General features: G+C 39.6%; 1 protein-coding gene across 3 annotated transcripts in view; it reads left to right on the top strand.

The window, feature by feature from the left end:
- WDR37 (WD repeat domain 37) overlaps positions 1–21,021 on the top strand; it is a 45,764-nt gene extending 24,743 nt beyond the window's left edge. For all 3 annotated transcript variants that reach the window (XM_031615988.2, XM_090143107.1, XM_090143106.1), the window contains 4 exons: positions 79–220; positions 9,779–9,913; positions 10,304–10,418; positions 11,875–21,021. In XM_031615988.2, coding sequence (XP_031471848.1) covers positions 79–220; positions 9,779–9,913; positions 10,304–10,418; positions 11,875–12,006 — 524 coding nt within the window. In that variant the 3' untranslated portion in view covers positions 12,007–21,021. The remainder of the gene's footprint in view (positions 1–78; positions 221–9,778; positions 9,914–10,303; positions 10,419–11,874) is intronic.
- The last annotated feature ends 5,647 nt before the right edge of the window (positions 21,022–26,668 follow it).

The following is a 26,668-nucleotide window of genomic DNA, read 5'->3' as shown; positions in this document are numbered from 1 at the left end:
CAGTGTTCCATTCCAAGCATATGTGGAAATGAAAAGTCTTATTTTCACTACCTTATATGTTCTCATCTGTGATTGTAGGGCATGACCAAGAGCTAACACATTGCTGTACACATCCCACCCAGCGTCTTGTGGTGACGTCATCACGTGATACAACTTTCCGTCTGTGGGATTTCAGAGATCCTTCTATCCATTCTGTGAATGTCTTTCAGGGCCACACAGAGTAAGTGACAGTTTCTTCTATTTCTTTTTAATATTTTTATTTTTTACAAGTTATAAATGTATTTGGTTGCTAATATGAACAGAACTGTTTGTGTTCTCTTTTTGAGGTACTATGTTAACTTTCCTACTTTGTAAGACCTGTTTTCACAGACCAGACAATCTGTGGACAAAACGCTGTACATGAGGCAGCAGTGTGTGCTTGCAGCCCTGAAAGTCAAATGTATCCTTGGCTGCATCACAAGAGGAGTGGTCAGCAGGGCATGGGAGGTAGTTGCTCCCCTCTGCTCTGCACCTGTGAGGCTGTATCTGGAGTACTGGGTCTCCCAACATAAGAAAGATGCAGAGCGATACAGATCTGTTGGAGTGGGTCCAGAGGAGGGCCATACTGGTGACCAGAGGGGCTTCTCTCTTACGAAGCAAGGTTGAAGGAACTGGGCTTGTTTAGCTTGGAGAAGAGACTTCACTGTGGCCTTTCAGTACTTGAAGGGAGCTTACAAGCAGGGGGGGCACTGACTATTATATGGTGTGATAGATGATAGGACAAGGGGGAATGGCTTTAAACTAAAAGAGGGGAGATTTAGATAGGTGCGAGGAGGAAATTCTTTACTCAGAGGGAGGTGAGGCAGTGGAATAGGCTGCCCCATCCCTGGAGGTGTTTAAGGCCAGGCTGGATGCAGCCCTGGGCAGCCTGAGCTGGTGGGTGGCAACTCTGCCCACAGCAGGGTTTGGAACTTGATGATCTTTAAGGTTCCTTCCAACCCAAGCTGCCCTATGACCTCTGGGAGGTCCCTTCTGACCTTAACTGTTCTGTAGTGTGGTGATTTATTTCATATATTGTGACAAGCGAAGATAATGTCTGATCAACTGTATTACAGCAGTACCCCTAATCTACAGGCATAACTAAAACAAACAAACAAAAAAAATCAACTAACTATCCTCATACCTTAAATCACCTTTAATTATAAATTTTATCTAGATATAACATATAAATAATATCACACCATAAGCTATAGCTGCTGGCTTGAAAACTAAGTACTGCTTATAATGTTTCACAGAAAACAGAAGTTTTCTCTGAAAATCAGATTTTTTTCACACATACAGATTGTTACTGCCTTTTTGTACTGATCTGAGATCCAAAACATCATCAAATCCTAGCAATGCACGGTGGTTCAGAGTTGAAGTTTCATTCCTTTGTGCTGCACTTGATACTGCAGCTTGCTTCTCTCTTGGACGCTGTAAAATGGTTATGTTGGGTGTGAGTGCTTCTCAGTGCACTGGAACTAAGATGTGAATCTGAAGAGGAAAAGCAGTTTTTACTAAATACCTCAGTGTCTGTGGAGCCTGTGAGCAGAGGCAGCAGACCTGTCAGCAGATGGCACCACAGCTCCGCCATGACTGCCAGACTGGGTGTCTGTAGCTCTGGCTCACGACTTCCAAAAACTTCTCTCAAAGAGAGGCTCAGAGCTCCAGCCTCTGAAGTCAGGTGATAGCTGACCACCCTACCACTTTTGTCTCTTAAACTTTGCATCAGGCACATGATTCCTGGTTCCAAGAGCGATTTTTAGTTTTGGAAATCAAAGAGAAAACCAAGGCTTCAAACCTGATGAGATTTGTTGTTGTTTTTTTTTTTCACTGCCATTTTATACTTTGTGTCTGTTTGCTTATTAAAAGCATAGGTGGATAGTGTAATTTCAAATTCCTTCCTTAGTAGCTGTAATGAATTAGATTTAAGATTTAGTCAAAATGGCACATGATTTATTAGAGATATAATGCAATGACACTGATGTTGAGAGGCTAAGTAAGAGTATGATGTTATAAAGCTAATTGGCTTAAAAAAAAAGATGAACAATTACTGTGCATTGCCTTGTACTATACAGTGATATTCTCTCAAAATAAGTGTGTATGCCAGTGATGAGGGACTGTTTGTATTTAAAGTAAATGGACTAAGAAATTACCTGTTATTTTGGTATTCTGAGCATGTAACTGTTCACTCTATTAAAAGTGGGCTGTTTCTTCTTGTTTACTGCTGTCACAGTTCTGCTATAGTCCAAGAAAATAAGTCATCCTCCAGCAAAGGCAGGAGTCTGTTGTGACCATCACACCTGTGCTGGCCTTCTTACATTGATGCCTATTTTGAATTAGTTGTAGTAGACTTGTCCAATTGCATATGAGGCTCTTCTAGTGATAATGATTTTAACTTAGCCCTTGGTAAATCCTCTATGTTGCTCATTCCAGTGTTTAACCTCCCTGCTAAACTTTTTGTGCTTTCCTAGTTGGACTAGCTTCAGTTTCTGACAACTGAATTTTATCTTGCCTTTTTAATATTAAAGAGCTTTGTTTCCTGTATTAATAGATATTTAGGTGATGATAACAGTTTCATTTATTTATTTTTTATAAACAAAGCATGTTTTCCAATATGTTTTGACATTTTACTCATCCAGAGGCCAAGTCAGTACCTGAACAGTACTTCTGTACTTTAAGCCTACATTCAGCTAAGTCTCTAAAGGGCATTCAGGTCGTCCTTTGAAGATCTGTAAACTTTATTGACCTTTTTCTTGCACATGACTGTTTCAGTTCCTAACTTGTGTTGCATTTTTTTTTTAGGTTTGATACACCTCCAGTTTGCCTCACTCGTTATTTCTTAGAGGTTTAAAAATAATGAATTAGTGTGGAAATAATACTAACTTTTAATTAAATATTCTTTTTCTCTGCATTTTGTGTGTGCACCACAACAAACTTGTATTCCTAGTGCTGTTAATCCCTCTCTATCTATGAGATGTCTAACAGAACCCTGGGAAAAGCTAATGTTTATGTTATCCATCCACTTACTTGTTACGTGTTAATTGAATGGACTTCCTAGGTTAGAGCCTTCCAGAAATTATCCTAGAATGACTTGGATTGGAAGGGCCCTCAGATATTGTCTAGTTCCAGTCCCAGTGCTGCGCTGCAGTGGGCGGTGGCTTGTAGGACTTCCTGACTACTGCACGTTCCTCCTTCTTTCATTCAGATTATGTGATTGTAGGAGAGGAATGGAAAGCTCCAGAACGTCAGCTAGATCATAGAATCATAGAATGGCCTGGGTTGAAAAGGACCACAATGATCATCTAGTTTCAACCCCCTGCTCTGTGCAGGGTCCCCAACACCAGACCAGGCTGCCCAGAGCCACATCCAGCCTGGCCTTGAATGCCTGCAGGGATGGGGTATCCACAACCTCCCTGGGCAACCTGTTCCAGTGCCTCACCACCCTCTGAGTGAAAAACTTTCTCCTAATATCTAACCTAAACCTCCCCTGTCTCAGCTTAAGACCATTCTCCCTTGTCCTATCACTATCGACTCTTATAAACAGCCATTTCCCTTTCCTGTTTATTGTGAGAACTGTGAAGCTAGTGAAGAGCAAATATGTCTTGCTTCTTCAACTTTTTATCTTTTAAATCCTATGTTTTCTGGAAAATCTAAATTAAAAGGATGTAAAGAAGTAGTGACTTCATTAGAATGCTGGGCTGAATTCTGACATTTAGTGAATTTGGAATTAATTTCAAAATTAATTTCTTTACCAAGATACTAATAGTTGTTTTATTTTCATGGGCAGTCAGGTTTGCCAAGGTCAGCAGGCTTTCCCTGATTCTTTGTTCCGCAAGATTTAATTCTCATTCTCTCTGATGTGTCTTACTTAGTGAAATGAATGTGTAACTGCATGCTGTTTTAGACATGCAAGTTCTGCACCTTTGACTAAAATCTGTGTAGTGAGAAGGAAGTATTTACAGGCTTCTTATGACAAACAAAATGTCACCAATTTGCTGCTCTCGGTGGAGTTCAACCAGTTTAAACATTGGTTCTTCTGGAGACATTCCTGTTCTTACCTCAGCTGTTCATGCCATTAGTGATGCTTTACCTCCCATTTTTTCTACTGCTCCTAATCATTCCCCATGAGTTGGTTTCAGTTCAGCTGCTGTAGGAAGTGTGGAATTTTTCAGAGCTTTCTCCCAAGCCTTTCTGACTAACTACATAATTTCTCCATTACTTTAGTGGTACTGCCTTGTTCCGTTTCCTGAAAGTTGTTTCGTTAGGCTGTCACTGCCATGTTCACATAAAAGCAACATGACTTGAATTACTACACAATGATTAGTAGTATTCAACTTATAACATTTATGGGGAAAAAACCTATAGTCAAACTATGAGGGAAGGCATTAAAATATGAGGTTATGGAGTTGATATTAGGTTCTGTAACTTCTTTTTTTTTAGTGAGGAAAATTAGACTGCTTCTGTTTTTGAAATATTTTTTCATCTTTATTTTAAGAGAATAATGAAAAGCTGATGACTTTTAATTGCTGTGCCCTATAAAAGAAATGTGCATAGGACTGTGGTGAAAATCAGTTGCAAGGAGGTTTTCCTATAGGAAATACTACTTAAAAGTTTTAAGTGACTGATCTTATCTTAGCAAGTTCTCTGCTGTATAACCAGTCGTATGCCCTCTTTAAGCTAGAAGAGTAAGTGCTTAAAATTGAAAGCTAAAATAAGAAAATCCATTACATGTTTTATGTTAGGGGATTGGATCTGTAACATACAAATTTTGAATGCTCTTCATGTTAGGCATTGCAGTCACTTCAAAAAAAAGATGTGGGCAGTAAATCCTGGAGAATCATAGAATCATAGAATGGCCTGGGTTGAAAAGGAACACAATGATCATCTATTTTCAACCCCCCTGCCATGTGCAGGGTTACCAGGGTCACTAGACAAGGCTGCCCAGAGCCAATCTTAACTCTGTTTATGAATGCATGCTCTAAAAAGTGCGGTGTGTGTGCATATATATAATAAATATTTTTTATTATATATATATTTTTTTAATTGACCCACATAAGAGTGTGGTCAAAGGCCTTTTCTTTGTATCCTATTCAGTGGAGTCTAACACTTCATAGTGTTTTGTTGTTCTAAAGCTTACATAACGTATGCAGCAATACTGCAGGAATAAATGAACCTTTTTTATTCCATCCTAGAGGTAATGAAATTGATTTTAAAGACACCATAACTAATTTGCTAACTTGCCATTGAGTAATTCTCATAAAAGCTACTGATTGGTTTTCAGTACTGCATCATTTTATTATTTTAAGACAGCTAGAAAGAAAAGGAGATATTTGTTTTCTCTTGAGTGTCATGAAGCACATATCTCTGGAATAGGCATTGTTGGTTTAGATGCTAGAAAATGACATTTCAGTGCTAACGACAGTCTCTGAATTCCCACCTTCTCTATGTTACTTTTTTTTCATGGCTTGTTCTTAGCCTTTCTCAAGTTGGAGGAAAAAGCTCTGCTCATATATGGAGATAAACTCAGAAATAGACGTAAGGAATTGTATGTTATGTCTTCTGGGCATTGAGGTCCTTTAGCACTCCTAAAACCTAACTGTGCACTCAGATGTGAAGGTATTGGTGTGTTCCTCACAGGGTGCTTATGTGGCCAGGGCAGCAATCCTTTTGGATGAGCTTCCATCCATACCTGTGGGTTTTAAACATAGTTCCTGGCTTCCCCTCAGGCTGTGGGCTGCTTTGTGTAAGGACGTGGTTTATTCCCCTAATAAAATTTGTATCTCTCCCAATACCTCTTTCTTTAGGTTTAGTTCCTGAATGTTACCACTTAAAATATAAGACCCATATTTGAGCACTCAAATGTTGTTTTTTAACTATGATTTGGTGTACATATTTATCCAAAAGCTCTCTTTTAGTTCATTTTCTCCAGAATTTAGTCCCTCGTGCCTGTTAGTGCTCATGAACTTAGTCCCATGTGCCCGTTAGTTCTGCTGCCAGGAAAACATGTTTTCTCCAAGTATTCAATTGCAAATCCCAGTATGGGTTGCAAATCAAAATGGAAACAGAAGTGTTCACTTTTTTTTTTTTTGATGCATTGCCAGTAAGTGTTCTGCATCAGCATTTCATGGTCCAACATTTTCAACATCATTTTTTTTTTTCTCCCTGTGTGTGAAATTTCAGCAGATTGTTATGCAAAACAGTTTTGTGTCTCAGTATGACTGGGGAGACAGCTGTTCGGCCTAATGAGGAGTGCTAGCACTACAGTATTTCTGTTGATTGAGACCCACGGAGGGAGCAGAATGTTCGAGGCCGGGCAGTGGTGTGTGGTGAGGAAGTGCCACGCTGTCAGCTGGAAGTACACGCTCGGCTGCTCCCTACGACAAGATAAATGAGTTTTGCTGGGGTTTGGCAGAGGCTGAAGCTTTTCTGGAGAATAGTTGTAGCACACCAAACTCCTCCTGGGACCCATGGTTTGAAGTGTCATAAGACTGCTTCTTTTTTGCCAGCTTTTTTTTTTTCCAGTGTCCTACGATACCTGTCATCTTTTTTGATTTATTAAAAACCTAATCTCTTATAGCATTCCCTTAACAAGGTTTGATGATCCTTTGTTAACACTTTTTATTAATGTAGCCAAGGAGATGTTAACCACAGGTTTATGTATAGTTAGAATAAACTGAAGATTACTATTGATGGAAAGTAAAAAAAAGTAAAAATGGCCAAGTGAAAATGCAGATCGATGTCTTTTAATGTTTTAATGTGAGTGGAGTTAGGGAGGCATTACCAAAAGGTTTTTGGCATATTGGCTGCTCTGCCAACTTATTTGTTCCCACCACAGACTTTGCTTTGCTTGCTTCTCAGAAAACAGGCTTTCTTCTTGTTGCTATTTTGCAGTAAGTGGGGCTTTTATATCTAGTCTTTGAATTCAGAGCTTTTTACAAGAAAGGCTATTTCTGTAGTCACTTGTGCTTGCAAACAGTGCATATCCTAGTCAGCAGTGCCTTTCAGTGATGAATTTTGGGATGGTAGACAGCAGATGAAGACTACTAAACACACTTGTCAAGGTGTCATGGAAAACTGCAAGGCAGTCTTCCTTTTCATAGAATCATAGAATGGTTTGGGTTGGAAGGGACCATTAAGATCATCTAGCTCCAACCCCCTGCTATAGGCAGGGACACCTCCCATCAGACCTGGTTGCTCAAAACCCAATCCAGCCTGGCCTTGAATGCTTCCAGGGAGGGGACATCCACAACCTTTCTGGGCAACCTGTTCCAGTGTCTCACCACCCTCACAGGAAAGAATTTCTTCCTAATATCTAGTCTAAATCAGACTAGATATTAAACTCTTCCAGTTTAAAACCATTTCTCCTTGTCCTGTCACTTCATGCCGTTATGAAAAGTCCCTCCCCAGCTTTCCTGTAGGCCTCCTTCAGGTGCTGCAAGGCCGCTATGAGTCACCTGGGTCTTCTATTCTCCAGGCTGAAGAACCCCAGCTCTCTGAGCCTGTCTTCACAGAGGAGTTGAGATGCTTCAGCCCTCTAATCGTGTCTGTGGCCATCCTCTTCACCTGCTCCAACAGCTCCAGGCCTTCACTGTGCCTTTCTATCCTTTACCCAGTCATCAGAGTGCTACGGGGGAGCTTCACAGCTCTTCTGTTTTACAGACTTCCAGTAGCATCTGTATGAATAGTTAAACTGAAAGTAGTACAGACGAAGATTTTGTTTTATTTTGAAAATCATTTTCTTTTGACAGGAGCAGGAAGGATTGAGCTAATCTAGGGCTGACATTCTGTTTGCATGGCGATGGCTTTGACTGTTTTCATTTGAAAGATGATAAATCTAAGAAAGAGAACTTTATGTGGTCAAAAAGACTTAACTATGTTTGACAGTGATAAGCGATAAAGGAGAACCAATATGAGATCAAAGAAGCTGGAAAACTGTTTAAAGTTGTGGAAAAAAGCATCCAAAATTGGAGGGTTATTTTAAGACAGTTTCAGAACATATTCCAGCTATAATTGGAATAAAATGTATGATGGGAAAACAGATCATATCTGTGTGTTGGTAGCAGAATACTAAAATACTGTGTATTCACTCACCTGGAGCCTTTCTATGACTTGAATTCTTCATACTGTCATGTATAAGGAGGTCTCACAGTGTGCGAACTGTACAGATTTAATAGTGTGAAAGTTCTAAACCTTATTTCAGATGTGCTGCAGCAATATGGAGGTGTGAAACTTTTTTTTTTGAGGTGTTTTGCAGCTTGTGTAAAGGACTTGTGAGGAAATAAATGAAGAAAATTAGTAAGATTTGTGTAGGTTAGGCAAGCGGAAATCAAGTTGTGTGCAAAGAACATTCAAATTCTAGTCTGCAGTAATTTGCTTGTGTGAATGAATTCTCTTACCAAATGCAAAAGTGCCTCTTGAAAGATTCATCTGCTGTGGCCTTCGTGTATCTTTTGGCTTTTTGACTTTTGGTTCATGAATTCCAGAAGATTAGGTGAAGACCTCTTGATTCTTATTATAATAATCTTTCTGATAGCTTAGCTGCACTCTAATAATGCATTAGGAAGCTTGGTGTCATGAGTAAAGTGGACCTTCATCCTAATTAAAACTTAATTTGGTGTCAGTTTAAATTAAGAGGCTCGCATAAACTGGTCCATTGTGACCTGGCTAATGCTAATCTCAATCAGCAGCTTGGATAGGACATGAATTCAAATTTCTGCAGAACAACCAAAGTGACAGTAACGACTGACAACTTAAATTAAAATTACTAAATTCTAAGAAATTGATACGCATGACCCCAGTTACAAGATAGGTCATTAAATCAGATCTGTAGAAACAGAGTTGAGAAGCCTCCCTAATGATTTTAGGCACAGACGAAAATGCTTTGCTAGTACACTCTGAGGACAGAAAATAAATAACTGGTTTTCATTTGAGAATCTGCATAGAATTTAACTGAAAACAGTACAAAAGTGTTAATTGCTTACTATAAACTAATAGGTAAAAGATGTAGAAAGAAGTCATGAGAATTTCTCGGTTGAGTTCAGCAGTATGCTATTCTTGGAAAGTATAAAATCTGAATGTAATAAAATCCTTTATATATGTGAATAGAGTTAATATTTAATAATTACATATACATAAAAGTACATAATGTATGGTTCCTGAAAGGAGTATTTTGTGTTTCTGTTTGGTAGAAAGGTTCTTGATAGTCTTTCTCTGGCTGATTTTGCCCATTTGTAGCCATAATGAGTGACATTTGAAGGACTGGCTGCTCATGCTTCCTGATATTACTACTTGCCATGTGTCTTACCTGACTGTTAGAATTAAGCTACTTGTAAAACAGGGATTAAAATCAGAATTCAAAATTATTAGATTAGATAGCTGCTGCTAGCAGAGTTACTCTGGAAGCTCTGTGCTTGTGTGTAGTACCATGTTTAGATGGATTTACAAAATAGTATTGGTTACAATCTCACATGGGGAAGTATTTTGTTGAGTACTAGTGATTCAGTTGTAGGTGTTTGATGTTTACATTAATATAGAACTTCAAAAGTGAATTAAGGTTTAATGAGCTAAGCATTTCCTGTCCCATTAGGATAAATGGAATATGAGAAGTGCCTCTGGACTGACTCTCCACAGAAGGAGAAGGAGAAAAACAAGCTATACATTCTAATGGAAGCATAGGAACAGAAACTTTAAATCACTTGCTTGTTTAATAACAAACCTCAAGGCTTGACAGTTTTCTTTTTTACTCCTAATTGTTTAGCACTGTGACATCTGCAGTTTTCACTGTGGGAGACAATGTTGTTTCTGGTAGTGATGACCGCACTGTAAAAGTTTGGGATTTGAAAAACATGAGGTCTCCTATTGCTACCATTCGTACAGATTCTGCAGTAAATAGGTAAGCAGACCTTCAAATTATTATTTTCTTAATTAAGAGAACTTTAGTTTTAGTCGTTGTAATTAGAATTGTATAGTGTGATTTATAAGATTTTGAAAAAGGTCTGAAGTGATTTAATAAACTAGAGATTTAGTCAGCATTCACTTTCAATAAACACACTGCATTGTTTTTTTCTGAGATTTTTATACTGGGTGCAGAAGTTAAGCCTGTTAGAGCATCTGGCACAATGAACTATCTTAACAATTTAATACACTTTATTTTTGGCGTGGATTCTATCCAGAAGGAATTCAGCTATATCACTTCTTGAGAGCTTAAACTTATATTGTCAAGTTCTGTTTGCCAGACTCACTGTTGTATGCATAACCCACTTTTTTTTTCTCTTCTGCACAGGATTAACGTATGTGTTGGCCAAAGAATCATTGCCCTTCCACACGACAACCGACAGGTTAGGTTATTTGACATGTCAGGAGTGCGATTAGCACGCCTCCCTCGCAGTAATAGACAGGTAATGGAGTTTTTATACCCTTAAAGTATGTCTGCTCTTCTCTTTATACAAGGATAAAAATAGGGTTTGATGTCTCTAGTACAGAAGCTGAAGAAATGCTGAAAGACGCTTGTCTGTACATATAGACTGTAATTGAAAATGACCAACATGCAAATAAGTGACGTATTTTAGATTTTTTTCATTGGCATTTGAAATGGTGTTTGAACTGAGTTCCACTGCGTTTTTCCCCTAGTGGAAGTGGTAGTAATGTCTGCCTTCTCTGTGAAATAGAAAAAAAAATGTTTGAGCGTTTTAAATGTATTTTCATGTCTTGATGTGAGTCTTGTCAAAAAGTGATTGATTTTGAGGTTTCATGTTTTTTTTTCTGCGTAGAATTTGTCATAAAAAATATAAAAGGAAAAAATGGGAGTTGATTCTGAAAGCTCTTCTTGTGATAATCTTTCTTTTTTCCCCATGATAATGCAAATCAATTCTTGATACCAAGTACTACACTATCCTTACTGCGTTCAAAGTTTTGTGCATTTGAGGTGTTACTTGGAATAGCAAGTACTGCTAATTGAGCAAGGTAGACTAAGTGAAATTAATTCCATTATACCACTTAAAGGGACCTTTTTATAAACTTTCTTTTAATTTCAGTTGTCTGGCACGTTTGATATATTTCATAAGCAGTGTGTTTAACCACACAAAAGGCAGCATTTCTGACTGTCCTATATTGCTCACAGCTTTATGGACATCGTGCATGTATGTGGATACAGCTGACAATATACAAAAGGGCTGTTAAGTGTTTACCTATTGTTTACTTTTGATACTGTGATTTTTCTGTTTTTTTTTCTTTATTTTTCATTAGTATTCATTAAAGCTGACACAACAGAAATGGAGGTTTTTTTTATTTATTTGTTTTACTTGAGCGCTTGTCAGAATCCTCCTTGGGGTATTCTCCTTGCTATTGAACTTGAACAGTGGGCACTGTTTTTGCTCAGTAGGACATTCCTTCCGCTGTACTGTTATTCTTTCTGAGTTACAAACATGATCGACAGAAAGAAAAATCAACACGTCATCTTGCAGGCTCATAAGACAGTTGTTGCCAGCAAGTAGTTCCTAGTTTTAAAGTTGCTTTTATAAGTAAAAGTGCTAAAATTCAGTGCTCAAAATCCAGTTTGCTTTTGTAAATAGAATGCCAATTAGATAGCAGACATACTGTGAAAAACTAAAGTTTTGGAAGTCCTGTTTTGCTCCTGTATTTTTGGATCCAGTGCCAGCATTAAGCAGTCTCATTATCATGAGACATAAGATTTTACCTTACAGATGAAAATAACCATGATCTTTAGGATTCTCACATTCCATTTATAAAAATGCAGAGCATTAGCAAGTTTCCCTTGTGATTCCTGCCAATTTGTCCACACAGAAGCTTTCAGAAATGTTTTAAGTAATACTGACATCTCCTGACCTGTTGTAGGGCCACAGAAGAATGGTGTGCTGCTCAGCCTGGAGTGAAGACCACCCAATATGTAACCTCTTCACCTGTGGATTTGATCGTCAGGCTATTGGCTGGAACATCAATATCCCTGCTTTGTTACAAGAAAAATGAAATGCTGGAAGAATTTTTGCATTTTATGTTGCTGTGGACTGCTGTACTTCTGCAGACTTCTCTGAATACCGGTCTGCTATTGGTCTAAAAGCTCTTCCTTAATTGGAAACTTCAGCAGATGTTGTTCTTGTTACCACATTGTGCACAGTTTGCATGAGTTGTACAGAAAATGTGATTTTTTTTTTTTAAATTAGTTTGTCCTGTGTATGAACTTTTATATTTTGGCATCCACTGGTCAATATGTTCACTGTTGCATAGAGTACATAAATGTTCATAAGTTATTTAGCATTTGATAGATAAACAGTAGGGCATTACATTTGTGACATAAATGTGAAACTGATGTAGTTAACGTAGAGAGTATATAGCAGTCTGTTACATTTTTCCATGATCTACATATCTGCCTTGTGTTGAAAAGAATCTGCAGGGCTAAAAGTTTGAAATGAAGTGTGAATTTCACTAGTTACATGACTGTAAACATTTTCTTGTTTGCATCTGATTGGAACGGTTATTTTTAGTGCTGCAGTATAGTGCTACTTCAACTCCATTTTCAGTCCAGCTATGGGAGAAATAGTAGACTTGAGAAGGAAAATATAAACAACTTGTAGTGATTATAGACTGCAAGGTGTATTCTAAAAGCTTTTTGTACTTTTTCTTTGGAAAAAGGAAAATGTTCATTCTGCCCTTCTTATATAAAGTGATTCTAAAAATCTCATGGCATTTCACACTAGCAAAAATCCAGAATATTATGATCTAGTCAAGCAAATTTTGAAGCACTTTAGTTTATAGCTATTGTTATAAACCATTTATGAAAGTTTGACTTTACCAGTGAATGTGAGCTGACCTTTGTAAGAAGGATTGCTTCTTTTTGGTGATCTGCCCAGAAAGGATATAATTTTTTCTTTTTTTTGTCTTTTTTTTTTTTCCTATACCTACAATGAATATACTTTTAAATGCATTCTCTTTCTTTTTTTTCTCCTTTTTTCTTTTTTTTTTTTTTGAGCCAGCAATACAAAGTAAATTAGTACTACCTCAAAAGTGAATGTTGGTCAAGATGCGCTGAATCTCTCTGTAGCCTAGAAAAAAGCACTTTTGGTCTCTGGCTGAAGTACTGTTTTTGACATGAGAGGAAAGACAATCATACTTAATGTGATCCTTAACACTTAATGTGATAATTAACACTTAAGGCTAATGGAGCAATATGATAAGTAAACATCATCTGTTACCTTTGTGTTCTCAGCTGTGGCAAGGGGCTGCTGCAGTCCTTATACTGTTGTACACGGGATAATTAATGTAGACCTCCCTTCTTTCTCCCAAAGGATCTTACTCTGCTTTTGCTCCCCACTGTGCTCAGCCTTTTTTGCACTGGCAATGCGGTGTTATACCACAACTGCTGCTTATTTATGTAAATGCAAATGGCAGCTGACATCTTCAAAAGAACAAGAAGGCTGCTTCAGACAGACACTTCTTTTTAGCTAGAGGGAGATCCTGCCCCTAACTGTCTGACATATCACACTGGAAGATGAAGGGTGAGGGTAAGCTAAGGTGTGCTGTTACAGTGGGAAAGTTTAGGCTGGGCTACCATTAGATAAGTAATTGGAACTTTGTATCTCATTCTTTGGAATATGTGAAGCTGTAGCTGTGCTCGGGTCTAAACACAGTTCAGGCTGATGTGTTAATTGGGTTCCTTGTTGGCTAATGTGTAAAAGCATTGGAGTGCGATGGGATGGGACTGAGTAGTTGCAGGGAAACTAGAGTCCTAGAATTGGTTTTGTGGAAGATCAAGGTATGTAATGGAAAATGGGTGTAATATCTTTATAGTATGAGCCACCATAGTAGCTTAATCTTAAATTCCATAGCGTATTTTTCTTTTTTATTTTCTTGAGGTAGAAGTTATATACAGAATTGTACTGAAACAGTCTTAAAATACCAGAACTAGTGAAGTTGAGGAAAGTGGCTGCAGAGCTTTAAGTCTTCTGATAACAAGGGTTAAAGATGGTGTCAGCGTTTATTTTCACTTTTTTTTTTTTTTTTTTGGATTTTTAAAGCCATTTGATGTTGACAGATTTTATTCTTTAAGGAAAAAGAAAGGCTCACATTTTCTTTCAGTTGATAGCGAAGAGAACTTTATGCAGGTTGGTGCTGCTTAACAAAGAGAGAAGTTGTTCTCCAGCCAGCAGAAGCAGTTTCTGTAGCAGAGCTTGTGTGTAACATCTTGAGCAATGACCAACCATCAGTTATGTGAGGTGAGGGAGAGAAGGTTACTGCTCTTGGTCCTGCTAGCCTGAATTGGCTGCTTAAATGTCTCCAGTATACAGATGTATCCAGGACCATGAGACTCTATATAGTTTGATAATCATTGCTGCAAACTTTTTATATCACCAGAGGAACAGACCTCTGGCACCAGAATGGGGTGATTATATGCATTCATTTTTGAAAAAATATCAAACAAGGTGCTACAGCCACGTTCTTATGAGCAGGCGAATACTCAACTAGATACTGAACTATCTCTTCGCTTAATTTTATACACTGTACTGAAGATTAAACCCAAGCTTCCATTTCCCTTGAAGCAAATCACATATAAGCAGTGGTAGTGAACAGTACTGTGCTGATTAAATATGTGAGAAACATTTCATAGGTTTGGATATTCTAGAGAGAGCTTTTTCAGCATTGAGCAATGTCCAACATTTCATAAAATGGAGAAGAGTTGCAGTTACAGTTTCAGTGTTGTACAGAATATTCAGAACTTCACAGAAAGTTCATCACTGGGCAAAATCAAGCTTTTATCTTTCAAAAAATGCACATCAGTTTTCACAAGTTGTGTGTGTACTTTTAAATCAGAAAGATCGGGAATGCAGCATCTTATTTGTTGCCTAAATCTGTGAAAACCATCTTTTTGGAAAAAGAATTTATAAGTTACGTGGAACCACTTTTTATTATTCTGCTGATTTGTTTATAGATGTAAAATCTTATTCTTCGTTATGATTCAAAACTGCATTAAAACATTCAACTTTTTTTTTTGCAAGTTACTGTTCTTCTGTTTTGCATTAAGGTTAATATTAATATCTCATTACTAGTCAAATGATTTTCCTATCCATTTTCTGCTCTCTTATTCAAAAAGTTAATTATCAGTGCAATTATGAGCGCAGTTGAGGAAGAAGGCCAGGTGAACCCCTGAAGTAGGGTGTACATTTGGTCATGCTGACATAGGAAGGTGCTCAGTCTTGATATTTGTACTCTTGTCTTTGATTTTGTATGAGGTATTTTGTAAATACGTTTTGTTTTGCAGATTACTGAAGTCTCTGTGTGACTTTTCACAGTATTATATAAATCAATATTTTTAATGGTCTAAAAGCTGCTATCATTATTTCTGTAGGTTGAATATTGCTTGCTTGTTGCATTCATATCCTTTGAAACAGAGCTTTGCAGTGTTGAAAAGGGTTGTTGCTGCAGTGGGCCATGTCATCTGGTTCCAGGTGCTTCAGCAGTGTTGCCAGCCAGTACCCAAGTGCAGAACACATCTGCGTGTGCCACATCTTGAACCTTCAGATTTCTAGTCCTCTGGAAAATGACTTTAGTGTTACTGATGATGTGGATCAGAAATAAAAGACCAAAGTTACAAGGTGATACAACTGACTTGGGTGCTGGATTGAGATAGAGTACCACACTCTCATTTTATTTAAGTCAATTTTAATTGAGGGATTTAAATTAGAGCTTATGGCAACTGATTTGAACTTGTGATACTTCTAACCTATTTTCTTATGCCTTAGGTAATATATGCTTTTTACAAAGGCTATTTCTATTCATTCTTTGGCTTGACAGGATTTGCAGATGAGCATACACTGAAGCATAAATGTATCTCTTTTATAAACCTGTGAGTAAATAGCATGCACAAATGAATGGTTTCAGTAGAATGTCTACTCTAACTTGAAGAGCTGCAGGAGAACTGCTCTTATCACGTGTCACTCTGTATTCTTGACTGACACAGAATTTTTATTTAATGCTCCAATGAGACAAAAATATGTCTCTGAAAGCTTAATCAGCCTTGAGATATTTTAATTTTTAAGAAATAGTGTTACCTTTGCTAATTCTCACAGCTCGTAATTTTGAGAAGTAATTGCAGGAGCTTACCTGGAAATCTAGTTTAATTCAAACTTTAACTCCTGGTCAAAATGTCCCAGTGACTGGGAGAGGCAGCATATTGGAGGAGGAGGGCAGTTTTGCAAACATTCTGTGGTTGCTGCTCATCAGTGTCCATTTCTCAGCAGCAAAGAGGTGAGGCTGGTGAGGAGGACTGCTACCTCACCCAAGTGCCTCAATTAGCAGCTTTGGCTCTTCGTACAGCTTTCTAAAGTTTTTAAAGAGTGGCTTAGTGCTACGTATGGAATTAGGAATTTAAGTATTCATACTTCTTGCTATATAGGAATGGTGCAAAGTGTCCATGTACAAAAGAAGGGAGCTGTAAGTAGAAAAGTTTTGTCTACATACTGAAAATGGAAGCAGTTTTTCTAGCTATCAGATGCCTATGGAATCACAGCAAAGCTAATTAATAAGGTGACCTGTGCTACTCAAGGCACTGTTTTCAGCTGCTGATGACTGCACAGTTCCACCTGCTTCCAGTGGAAGGAGGAGGGCAGGGACTGAGTTTTCTGGAAACACAGGCATCCTGAGCTTAGACTGGGTACTGCTAGATGTTAAAGATCTTTGCAATGTTAATAAGAATAGAAAGAAAAAACTCAGTTATATAAAACAACATTTTAATTTCAGTTTTCAAGTGTAATGGTACTGTGACTACTTGAGTAGCTGATTGATTCCTGTGCAGGGTTACAAATGTTACGTGCAAACAAGCTCTGTCCAACTTGAGGTATGACAGCATGATGTGGCTTGTTAGGAACCACTCTTGGAGTGGAAATCTCTTCCTATTTGCATGAACAATTGGTTTGGGGAAAAAAAAAAAATGCTGTTCTATGAGGTTTCTTTGGGAACATGTGGCTGGTCTACAAAGAAATGTTCAGCATTTTAAGCTTAAGCATGATTCCAGACCGAAATGAACACTTGCCTTAATTCTGTTTATCTCAATTTAATTTGAATTGACGAGAGTCTTTTCAACCAAGCCAAAATAGAGGCATTTCCATGGATAGATTGCATCAGGGAGTTACCGCTCTATTTCCAGTAATTACCTTTGTTCTGGGAAAGATGAAACCAGCTCTTCCTTCACATTCTCGTTTCCTTAGATGACAAAGTTTGATGCACTCCATTGCAAATCCAAGTGATTAAAAAGATTATTCTCTGTTTCAAATTTCTGATTTCAGTTTACCTCAATGACTTTTAGACTAAATAGACACCTAAGAATACAGAGTTAGTCTTCAGAAAACACGGCATTTTGTGCCTACATCAACACTTAGCTGATGGAAAGGAGAACAACCAGTCAGCTTCATCAAGGTCATGTTCTAAAATTGTAGCTTTAGTGTTAAATATTTTTAGTTAATATTTTTTTCTCCAAGTCCTCTATGTGGATAGAGCCAGAAGCCTGACTTTTATTTTCCTGTTTGTTTCTAAACCTGATCTAAATCTTTGCAGTATCACCCAGATCAGCCTCGTGCGTAAAACCAAACCAGCATCTTTTGGTGGAAGAACACCTGTCCTCTGAAGCTGCAATTGCTGAATATATACTAAGGAGACTATTCCTAAACATAACAAAGGAAAAAATCTGACACACTGCACAACAAACTGCTTTAATCGTGTTGATAGGATGATAAAACTTGAAGGGGAGGATTAAAGCATTAGGGAGGAGGGGGAGAAATGAAGGGAAAGCAAAACTTTTCAGTGGCAGTTTAAGGATAGAGGTAACAGTGATAATATCATGATTAAGATTGTTTTTCAGTGTGGATAATTGCAGGGCATATTGTTTTGGCCTTTTGCATTTTATGAAGCTTGTGCAAATATCTTTGCCAGAAGGCTGTCAGCAAGTGGGATGTTGCTGTTCTGCAGTGCAACTCATTGAGTGTTGGGCACCCATTGCCCTCTGTGCAGTCTGAGGGTGGTTGGTGGTATGGAAAATCAGACTCACATACCTCAGTATGGAATAAGGCACTTCAGGTACCTATTTTTGAAAACTGTTCCCTAATTTTGTGTGCGTTTTATGTTGCTGCCAAATTAATGTACTGAGAAGCTCTTGGGCATAAATGCATGGTTTAATGAAATACATGAAAGCTAGAGAGATGATTTTCCCTCCTGAGTTATATAGAGCTCCTTGGAGTGTACTACTAGAAAACTGAAGCTGTGTTGTGTCAGCTCCAGATACAACTGCTTACTGATCATTGAGTAAATGTATTCTTTCAGATTCTCATCGCTCCTCTTGCAAAAGTTTTCCAACCAGTGCAGAAGTCATGGCACATGGAGACACTCAAGGTCAGGCTGGATGGGACCTGATTGAGCTGCAGGTGTCCCTGTTCACTGCAGGGCTTGTGGACCACATGGTTTTTAAGGATGCTGTTATAGGTCCTCAGGAAGTCTGTTAAGTGATTTGGGTGACTGAACTCATCTAAATATATGTATAAAAACCCCAATAATTCTGTTATAAGCAAAATGGAAGAAATCAAATCATATCCTTATGGGGATCTGACCTTTCAAACTGGTGCCCTGTTTCTGTACAGTGTGCTAGGTTATGGTTTGATCTCTCCAGGGCTAAACTTGGGGGTACCACTGAATATCAATAAGCAGGTGAGCTAATGGGAAGCAGCTTCTGTGACCAAGTATTAATGGAAAACTACAAAAATCAGGTGGAAAGAGCCTTAGCTGTGAGAAGGCAGCTGTCAGCCAAGGCTGGAGGGGGAATGGGCTGTGGGCAGCCTCCTGCAGAGCTGGGGGTGCATGGCCCCTTCCCAGCAGCTCTGCTGGTGGGGTCCTACCCTCTGGGAGAAGCATTTTTAAGAGTGCATTCACACAATTTCATTCCTGTTCAGCACTTGAGTGGTTTTTATCTGCATTTAAGCCTTGCTGCTTAGTATGTCTCTTCAGCTCTTGGAGCAAAATTGAATGTTGCAGTTACAGAATAGTCATGCTGGAAGGGGCCCTGCATCTACCTTCTAGCTGTGTTTTTCTTGTCCTTTGCTTGCTCTGCTGCAAGCATGCGCTTTTAGTGGTATCTTTAATAATTCAATTTTTGTCAGGCCAGTATTTTGTTTTGAAAAAAGCACTGACAAGTTCTTTCCTCTCTGAAGGAAAGAGGAAATAGTAGGCAGGGCCATCCTCCTGCAAAAATAAAGATGAATGTCACAAAGCAACACCATCTCCAATGCTTGAGTTTTGTTCTGTTGGGAATAGAGACAAGTAGGTTGAGGTACTTCTGGAGAATGATGTAAGGGAAATTGGTGTTGGTTAGTCCAGTATCATCGTTGTCATCATAACCTGTAGATGCCTTCACAGCCATTCCATTGACTCGTTGGGGTTCTCATTGGGGACAGGTGGGTACTGGAGGTGCAGCATGGGGAGCATGAGCAAATGGAAAGTGGGTCTTAGTGGGCCTTCACAAACAAGGACACGTTTGTGCAAAGAAGGATGTGACGACATCACAGAATGGTGGAGCATTGCATTAGAACTAAAAGAAAACTACTTCCTTATCACCCGAATGGGGAGAAGCTGGGACAACTAGTATTTGGGTAGAAGGAACAGATGTAGAAAGAGGTGGGTTTGTACGTCATCATGAAGGCCCAGAAAGACACCAGTGGTGGGACCCTGTGGCGCCACAGGACAGGGCCTGGTGTCTTCCAGTTCAGGTTTTGAGACTCTGGTGAAAGCTTTGGGGTGTGTGTGAGTAGGAGAAATGTGTATGAAAAGGACAGAAAATGCTCAGAAGAGGATGAGAGTGGGTGTAAAGGCGATGGGCTTGAGTCACTAAGGCAAGTGAAGGATTTAGAAGATGGAAAACCAGATAAAATGAGTGTCTGTGGAAGAGTAGGAGGAACAGGCTGTGGGACAGGGAAGCTGACATCACGTCTTTGCCAGTTTTCTTTTGGAGGAAGATGGTGTGACTCAGTGCAGTGATACTGGGGGGCTGAGGATTGGGGATATTTGAGCAGGAACCAGGTAAAGCTCAGGGCATGGGTCTCAGCTCAGATGGATCCTCACTGACGCCTTCACAGGCTGAGAAATCAAGGCGATTACTAAAAAAAAAAACAACAACAAAGCAAGCCAAAAGCCCTCCCCCCAGTCTCCTAGAACATTGGATTAATAACCAAAATTTAAGAAAGATGATGCTCTCCTTACCAAAGGGACAGCACTTCCTGTTATTGGATCTAAGATGCACTGCTGTAAGCACGTGCAATGTTTCAGTTACCTCCTTGAGAGTAAGGACCTGAACCAAGAAGTTACCATGTTTATAGTACTGCTGTGCCTTGCTTCAGTGCTCTAGGAACACTGTTTAGTGTTCAATGTCTATTATAAGTAGTCTATTTTGGATGGATGTTATGCATCCAGATGTTTCAGTTCTCTTGAACCCCTTGAATCTATGCAGTTCTGTTGGCTTCAGTGTGCGTCTTCAGCAATTCTCATCTACTCGTTTGAGTATTGTCTTGAACCACATAGAAGTGCCTTTGAAATATAACGTATTTCTGTTCTCACTGGAAAGTCACAGATATGGAGATGTCCCCTTCTGATCTCCTCTCCACTGAAAAAGATACTTTTAGTGCCTTCCTGTCTCAAAGTGACTTGAAATGGGAGAGAAAGGTAAAAGCAAACACTAGAACAAGTCCATATTTGACTTTTTCCTTTTTGCTCCAACGAATCTGTTCTGTAAATAGCCTCCTTTATGTTTATTTTCCCATCCTGAAGGCAAAAGATTAGTTTATCTGGATGTCCATACCACCTTGAAACAAAGACTTGTGTTGTACTCGATAACATGTAGAGTTATTTTAATCCGGCTTAATTTGATCTTGATCCTTATTTAATACTCTTTTGATTTTTCCTCTGACTTGTGTTCCTGAAGTTTACAAGTATAAAATCATTGGAGAAATGGTATCTAACTTCTGATCCACTTTGTTAATAAGCTGATTACAAGTGTTTAAAATTATCTCCTCTTCTCCAGAAGCAACGGAACAGATGACCTCCAAACTCAGACAGTTCTGCCAACAAGGTATGGAGCTCCTGCTGGAAATGAACTGTGTCACAATGCAAACACAGGCCTTAACCCTGCAAGTCAAGCCATTTTGCAAGTCCAGCCTCAAGGCAGAGGAGCTCAGTAGTGGACTCAGGGCTGCAGCTCTATCCATGTGTGGACTTTGCATGAAACTGCCAATAAGCAGAGAGGTTTATACAAAATATTTGCTGATACCTTGGAGTGGTTTTTCTTCAAGTACATGAGTCAGCTGGTGGAAATGTCAGCTCTAGTTTGGAGATTGGGACTGATGGTGGTTGGGTGTGAAGATGTGTTTGGGATCCCCTTTCTGGGCATGCTTGGAAGATGATACATAGTTTTTTAACTTTCAAGTATTGTGGAGGGAGGATCCTTGCTCTGGGATCTGACTACCTTATAGAATTATAAAATCATTGGAGTTGGAAGGGACCATTAAAGGCCATCTGGTCCCACCCCCCTGCAATGAACAGGGACACCTACAGCTCCATCAGGGTGCTCAGAGCCCTGTACAGACCTTAAATGTCTGCAAAGACAGGGCATCCACTAAGTCTCTAGGTAACCTGTTCCAATGTTTCACCACCCTTATTGCAAATAAATGTCATTAAATACAGTATAAATTCAAAGTTTTGGGGCTTGTTCTTTGGCTCTTGGGTCCATGAGATGCTGGTGAAAGGTCAACCAGACTTGTTTGTGAGCTCTGGCCATGAAAAGGCTGCTGGTACTCAACTGTCTCCTATCTGACCCTATGCAGATCTCCAGAGCAGCGGGATCTTAAACACATCATCTTCACTTCCCATGGCCACTGCTCCCACCTTCACAAACCAGGGTTGATGTTTCCACCAGCTACTGGAGGTGAAGCCCAGGTGCTTGTTTGATTGGCCCTTTATGTGTGTGTTGAGAGCATCTCTGGTCGGTCCAAGGGTTTCACAAAGAATGTGTGCTGTGAACTCTCACAGCCTTTGGACTGCACCATTTTTCCCTGTAAGAGAACCCATCTCTTCTCCATCATGTTGATTTTGTACCAATGCAGTTTTGTTAACAGCATCAGCTTTCCACGTTTTGTTTTTCCAAGTGTGCTGACTTTCAAAGATAAATCTGCACCAAACTACATCAGAACTTCGGGGAAGAGTAACAGAAGTGATTGGGCTGTGGCAGGACAGCAGCTCTGTAGTGATCTGTGCATGGCGACGGCTGTCTCCTACCACTAAGCTGATGGAGGTTGCATTTGTCTCAATTTTCTTTCCTGAAATTTCTCATTGTGTGCATTTGCAGAACTGCTGGCCTCAAGCATTCCCAGCACGGGAGGTTGGAGCACACAGCGATGTCGTTGGGAATAAAAGCCACCAGGGGGCACACCGAGACACGCAGATGGGGAAAAAACAAAATTATGCATGTTCAGTTTGTCTATGGAGACAGGCAGAACTGCGCTGGTTCATAATTCATATGCCTGTAGGACATTGTAAGGGAATATAATTGGTCTGTCAGGGCAGTGGTGGTATTTTGCTTTGAAAAATGCTGTCGACAAAATATCTTAAAACAACCATGAAAGTAGCGTAATTTTAGATCTGCTGATAAAAAGAAAAGTGACTCCCTCCCCTGGCTCACCTAGTCCTTTCCCATTAACTTTTCCATCACAATATTTAGTAAAGCATAACGCTGAAAGTAGAGTTTAGCTGTTTTAAAGGCACAGAAGCTTTTTGGTTTTAAATAGCTGTGTCTCCAGCATTTACATCATGTTAATTCTGTTGCTCTGCAGGGCTAGATGTACAGTTTGTAAGTCTGTGGCATTAGATATTTTTCAGTTTAATGTGCTGGTCTCTGGGATTGCGCACGCTGAACATTCTACTGATTGAGCACCCAGATGTGAATCTTTCTGTAGAACAAAACATCTCGCAGACAGCTGGCTGACAGCAGATGCGAGCAGTGCCAACATACAATTGCATCCTCCCAGAGATATTAATGACATCTATTGATTCAATACTTTTAAACTACACAGTGGATAGCTCTTCCCAGAGGACACTATGAAAAGCCATCATGCCCAGGGTGTCCCCTGTCCTTTGTGTCCCTGTGTCTGGTGCTCGGGTTGTGGCAGGACCAGCCGTGATGGGATGAGGTGGTGGTGGTGGGACCAGAGCGATGGAATGAGTTGAAGGTAGGACAGAGGCTGGAGGGGCAAGGTGCTGAGGTGATTCCATGGCCCACATAACCCCAGGAGTCTGGGAGCTGATGCTTACCATGGGAGTGGAAAGCCTGTGCCATGTTGAGAAAAAAAATAATAAAAAGATCTCAGCTTGATTTTTAAGTGCTTAAAGATAGTAAAAGTGTTTTAGCTAATCAGGCAAAGTGTTTAATCAGACTCTTCTATGCTGTTTAGTTTCTCATAGATCAGAAGCACAGTTTTCTCATCACTAAAGTTTTTGTTTGGCAGGTGGGTGCAGGGTCTTGGTGCCTGCCTGCAGTAAGTCAACTGCAACATTGCTCAGCATTGTGCTGCAAACCAGAGGTGGGGCAGTGCCAGCCCTAGTGGCTCTCACGCCCCTGTGTTCCAACGTCTTTTTGGGATTTAGGCAAAAAACAATTGGCCCAACCCAATGTGATTTTCATTTTCTACCCTTGAGAACTAGCGTTGCTTTGAATTACTATTGTTTTTCAAAATTACAAAGCAGTATTTACTTCTTTTAGCTGAGAAGTAAGAAGATACCCAAATGGAATTAGGAGTTTGCAGTCAACCAAAATGTATTTTTCAGTCCAAAGAGATATCTGTTATTTGGCACATCAGAAAGGAAATAACCCAGCGCACAGAAATATTCAGGTTGTCCCAGCTCCAACTGTAAAAGCCATGTGTAGGTGGAAAACATCATGAACCTTATGAGAAGATTTACTTTACACAGATACAGGAATATTTCCAATACTGCCTTTGGTACGCAATCAATTTCTCAATAAAATATCTTCTCCTGAATCAGAGCAATGACAAAAAATCGCCCCTAAACTTGTTTTGTTTGGCCAGAGCATAAACTCTAACTAACAGAGGAGAATTGGTGGAGCAGTAAACAAACATGTTTAGCACCTAAGGCACTGCTACCCTCTGTGGACTCAAAGAGTTCATTAAACCCTGCCCTGTAAACTTATGGACCGGTTTTGTCTCATGCTGTCTGCTCTGCCAAGATCTTGCTCTGTAATTCCCTAAATGGGATAAGCTCCTGAACATTCAGCCAGTGGCAAGAGGAGTAGCAGCCCAGCATAACCAGTGGTCTTACTATCACAGGAGATAAACTCCCATGTATGCTCTGTAGGTATGTATGCAAAATTTCAAGTAGCCATGTGATTCCCAATAAGCGAGGAGTAACTGGGAGGTCTTTATGAAACATTTACAGAAATACAAACTTAAATCCAAACCTCTTGTATTTTTTGCATCTCTTTCTATCTTATTTTCCAATATATTTTCAGTAAAATGGCAGTTCTGAAGTATGGGAAAAAATCATGCTTTTCCTAGATTAAGATGTGGCTTAAAAAAGTAAGATATCTACCTATAATTATCTCATTTTTTCCCATCCTTCATATGTTTATTTTCTCTGTGCAATGTGCCTGTGTTTATCACAACTTAGTCCCAGGCTAAGTGGCAGCCACTCTATGCTATAGCTGTCATATATTCTTTATAGATTGCAGGCCTTAGAAATGTCTTAGAAGACTTGGAATACAGTCATTAGGTTTATTTTGTGCTCCTCGAGCTGGCAAATCATGCAAACCTCATAGAAAAACGTAAGCTAGTAGATCATAAGCAGTCACTTCTTGTAAACAGCCTCTCAGCTTTTAAAGACGAATAGATGAGGCTGTGGTTGAATCCAAGAGGGGAACTAAGAACCTCTCCCTTCCAGGCTGGAGCTGCCATTCCGCCATTCCTGCCTGCCCTGAACACTGGGCAAATGAGGGGGTAATGCCTCGCACCGAGGGTAAGCAATATGTTGACTTCTTGCTCTGTCCAACCCACAGCCAGCAACTCAAGGTGACAGACCTTGCCTGAACCTTCCTTTTACAGATCTTGAACATTTTCTTACACAGGGCAAGAATGCAAACCACTGCTCCTGAAAGCCATCTCTGTGTGGGCACCTTTTCTCTGCTCTTCAGCATTTCATTTTCTGTGCATGCTCCATCCTTGCCTTGTAGTACTGGGCTGTACCAGTCTTTCTCAGCTGCTTAAAGCCCAGACCTCATTTTCCCAACTGTTCTGTACCCACCAGTGTCAAGAGGCTTCAGTGACTTTTTGCCCCAGTGCATATTTGTGCTGATTTCTTACTGAGTCCCTTTACAAGCTCTTTTGGGGGAAACTACTGCTGCTAATTAATCTTGCAGAGGACCATTTATTCATGGCGCTTAATGAGCAGTTACATTTGATCACTTCTGTACTGATTAGTGTTGGTCACTCCTGTCTTAAAAAGGGTAACTTCTGTCTGACTCACTAATGCTTTGGAGCTATAAATTCTCCTTTAGCATATTAATGCTGCTTTGTAGCGTGATATTTGATGGATGAATGTGTATATTATCTATAACCTATTTTCTCTAAACTCAGCCCAGGAAAGCAGCATGCTCTGCTCTCTCTGGGAATATTGCAGAATGCTTTCATTTTCAGTCATAACCACATTTAGACATAGTGCTGCTGTTTTAAATTGGGATAATGAAATCTTGACAAGTGTTTTGGACAAACACAACACAAGCAATAACAGAGACTTTAATAAAATGAAAGGATTTCCAGGGAATACCTTCATTTCTTCCCTTCTCCAATTTAATTCTTTCAGAAAATAATCAGACCATAACATAAGACTAAATTCAAAAGATGAAGTTCAGCTGAAGAAGAAATAATGTCCATAATATGTTTTCAAATGTTGTTCATTTGTTTGAAATGAGTTCTGTGAGTCAGACTTACGTTTCTTAAGTACTTCATAAGCAAAACCACTTCACACTTGGAATATCTTTTCATCTAGGGATCTCAAGTAATTTTTGAGGAAGGGGGAAACGAAAACTCTTGCTATTGTCCACTGCCAACCAACAGCAGGTGGCTGAATCTTTCAAGACAGCTTCTGAGATCCAATTCCAGTGCTGTGGGGGTGGCGGGGGGGGCAGGTTCACTATATCCATCCCATAGCCTAGTGCATGGATTGTGCAGGATGGCCACATCTCCCCCCTGAGAGCACATTGGGAAGCTGCAATGTGGGAAAGGTCTAAAGGTTTTGTTGGCATTTCAGGGCATTTGGCTGAATAACCAAAGACGATATATGAAAATAACTTGTCTGTTAGGGAAATCTCAGATCAGACTTCAGTCCACATGATCAAACTAACCTTCATGTAGGTCCAGAGAATCTCCAGATGCTCACCTTCCCCTTCCTGCATGGGGAATAAATAGAACACAGTCAGCAATGCCAAAAGCACTCTGTTGTCCAGTTCTGCTCTGAAGGCACATGTTCCTTGCTTGCCTTACTCTTTGGTTGTGGTAACCCTGCCTATTCACAAGAAGCTCACCAGGGTATCTGTGTTACA

This window comes from Phasianus colchicus, chromosome 6 (genome assembly GCF_987193195.1).
Source record: "Phasianus colchicus chromosome 6, bPhaCol1.hap1.1, whole genome shotgun sequence".
In the NCBI taxonomy this organism is placed as follows: Eukaryota; Metazoa; Chordata; class Aves; order Galliformes; family Phasianidae; genus Phasianus; species Phasianus colchicus.
Note: the sequence above shows the minus strand (reverse complement) of the source record. Positions and strands in the feature narration are given on the sequence as shown.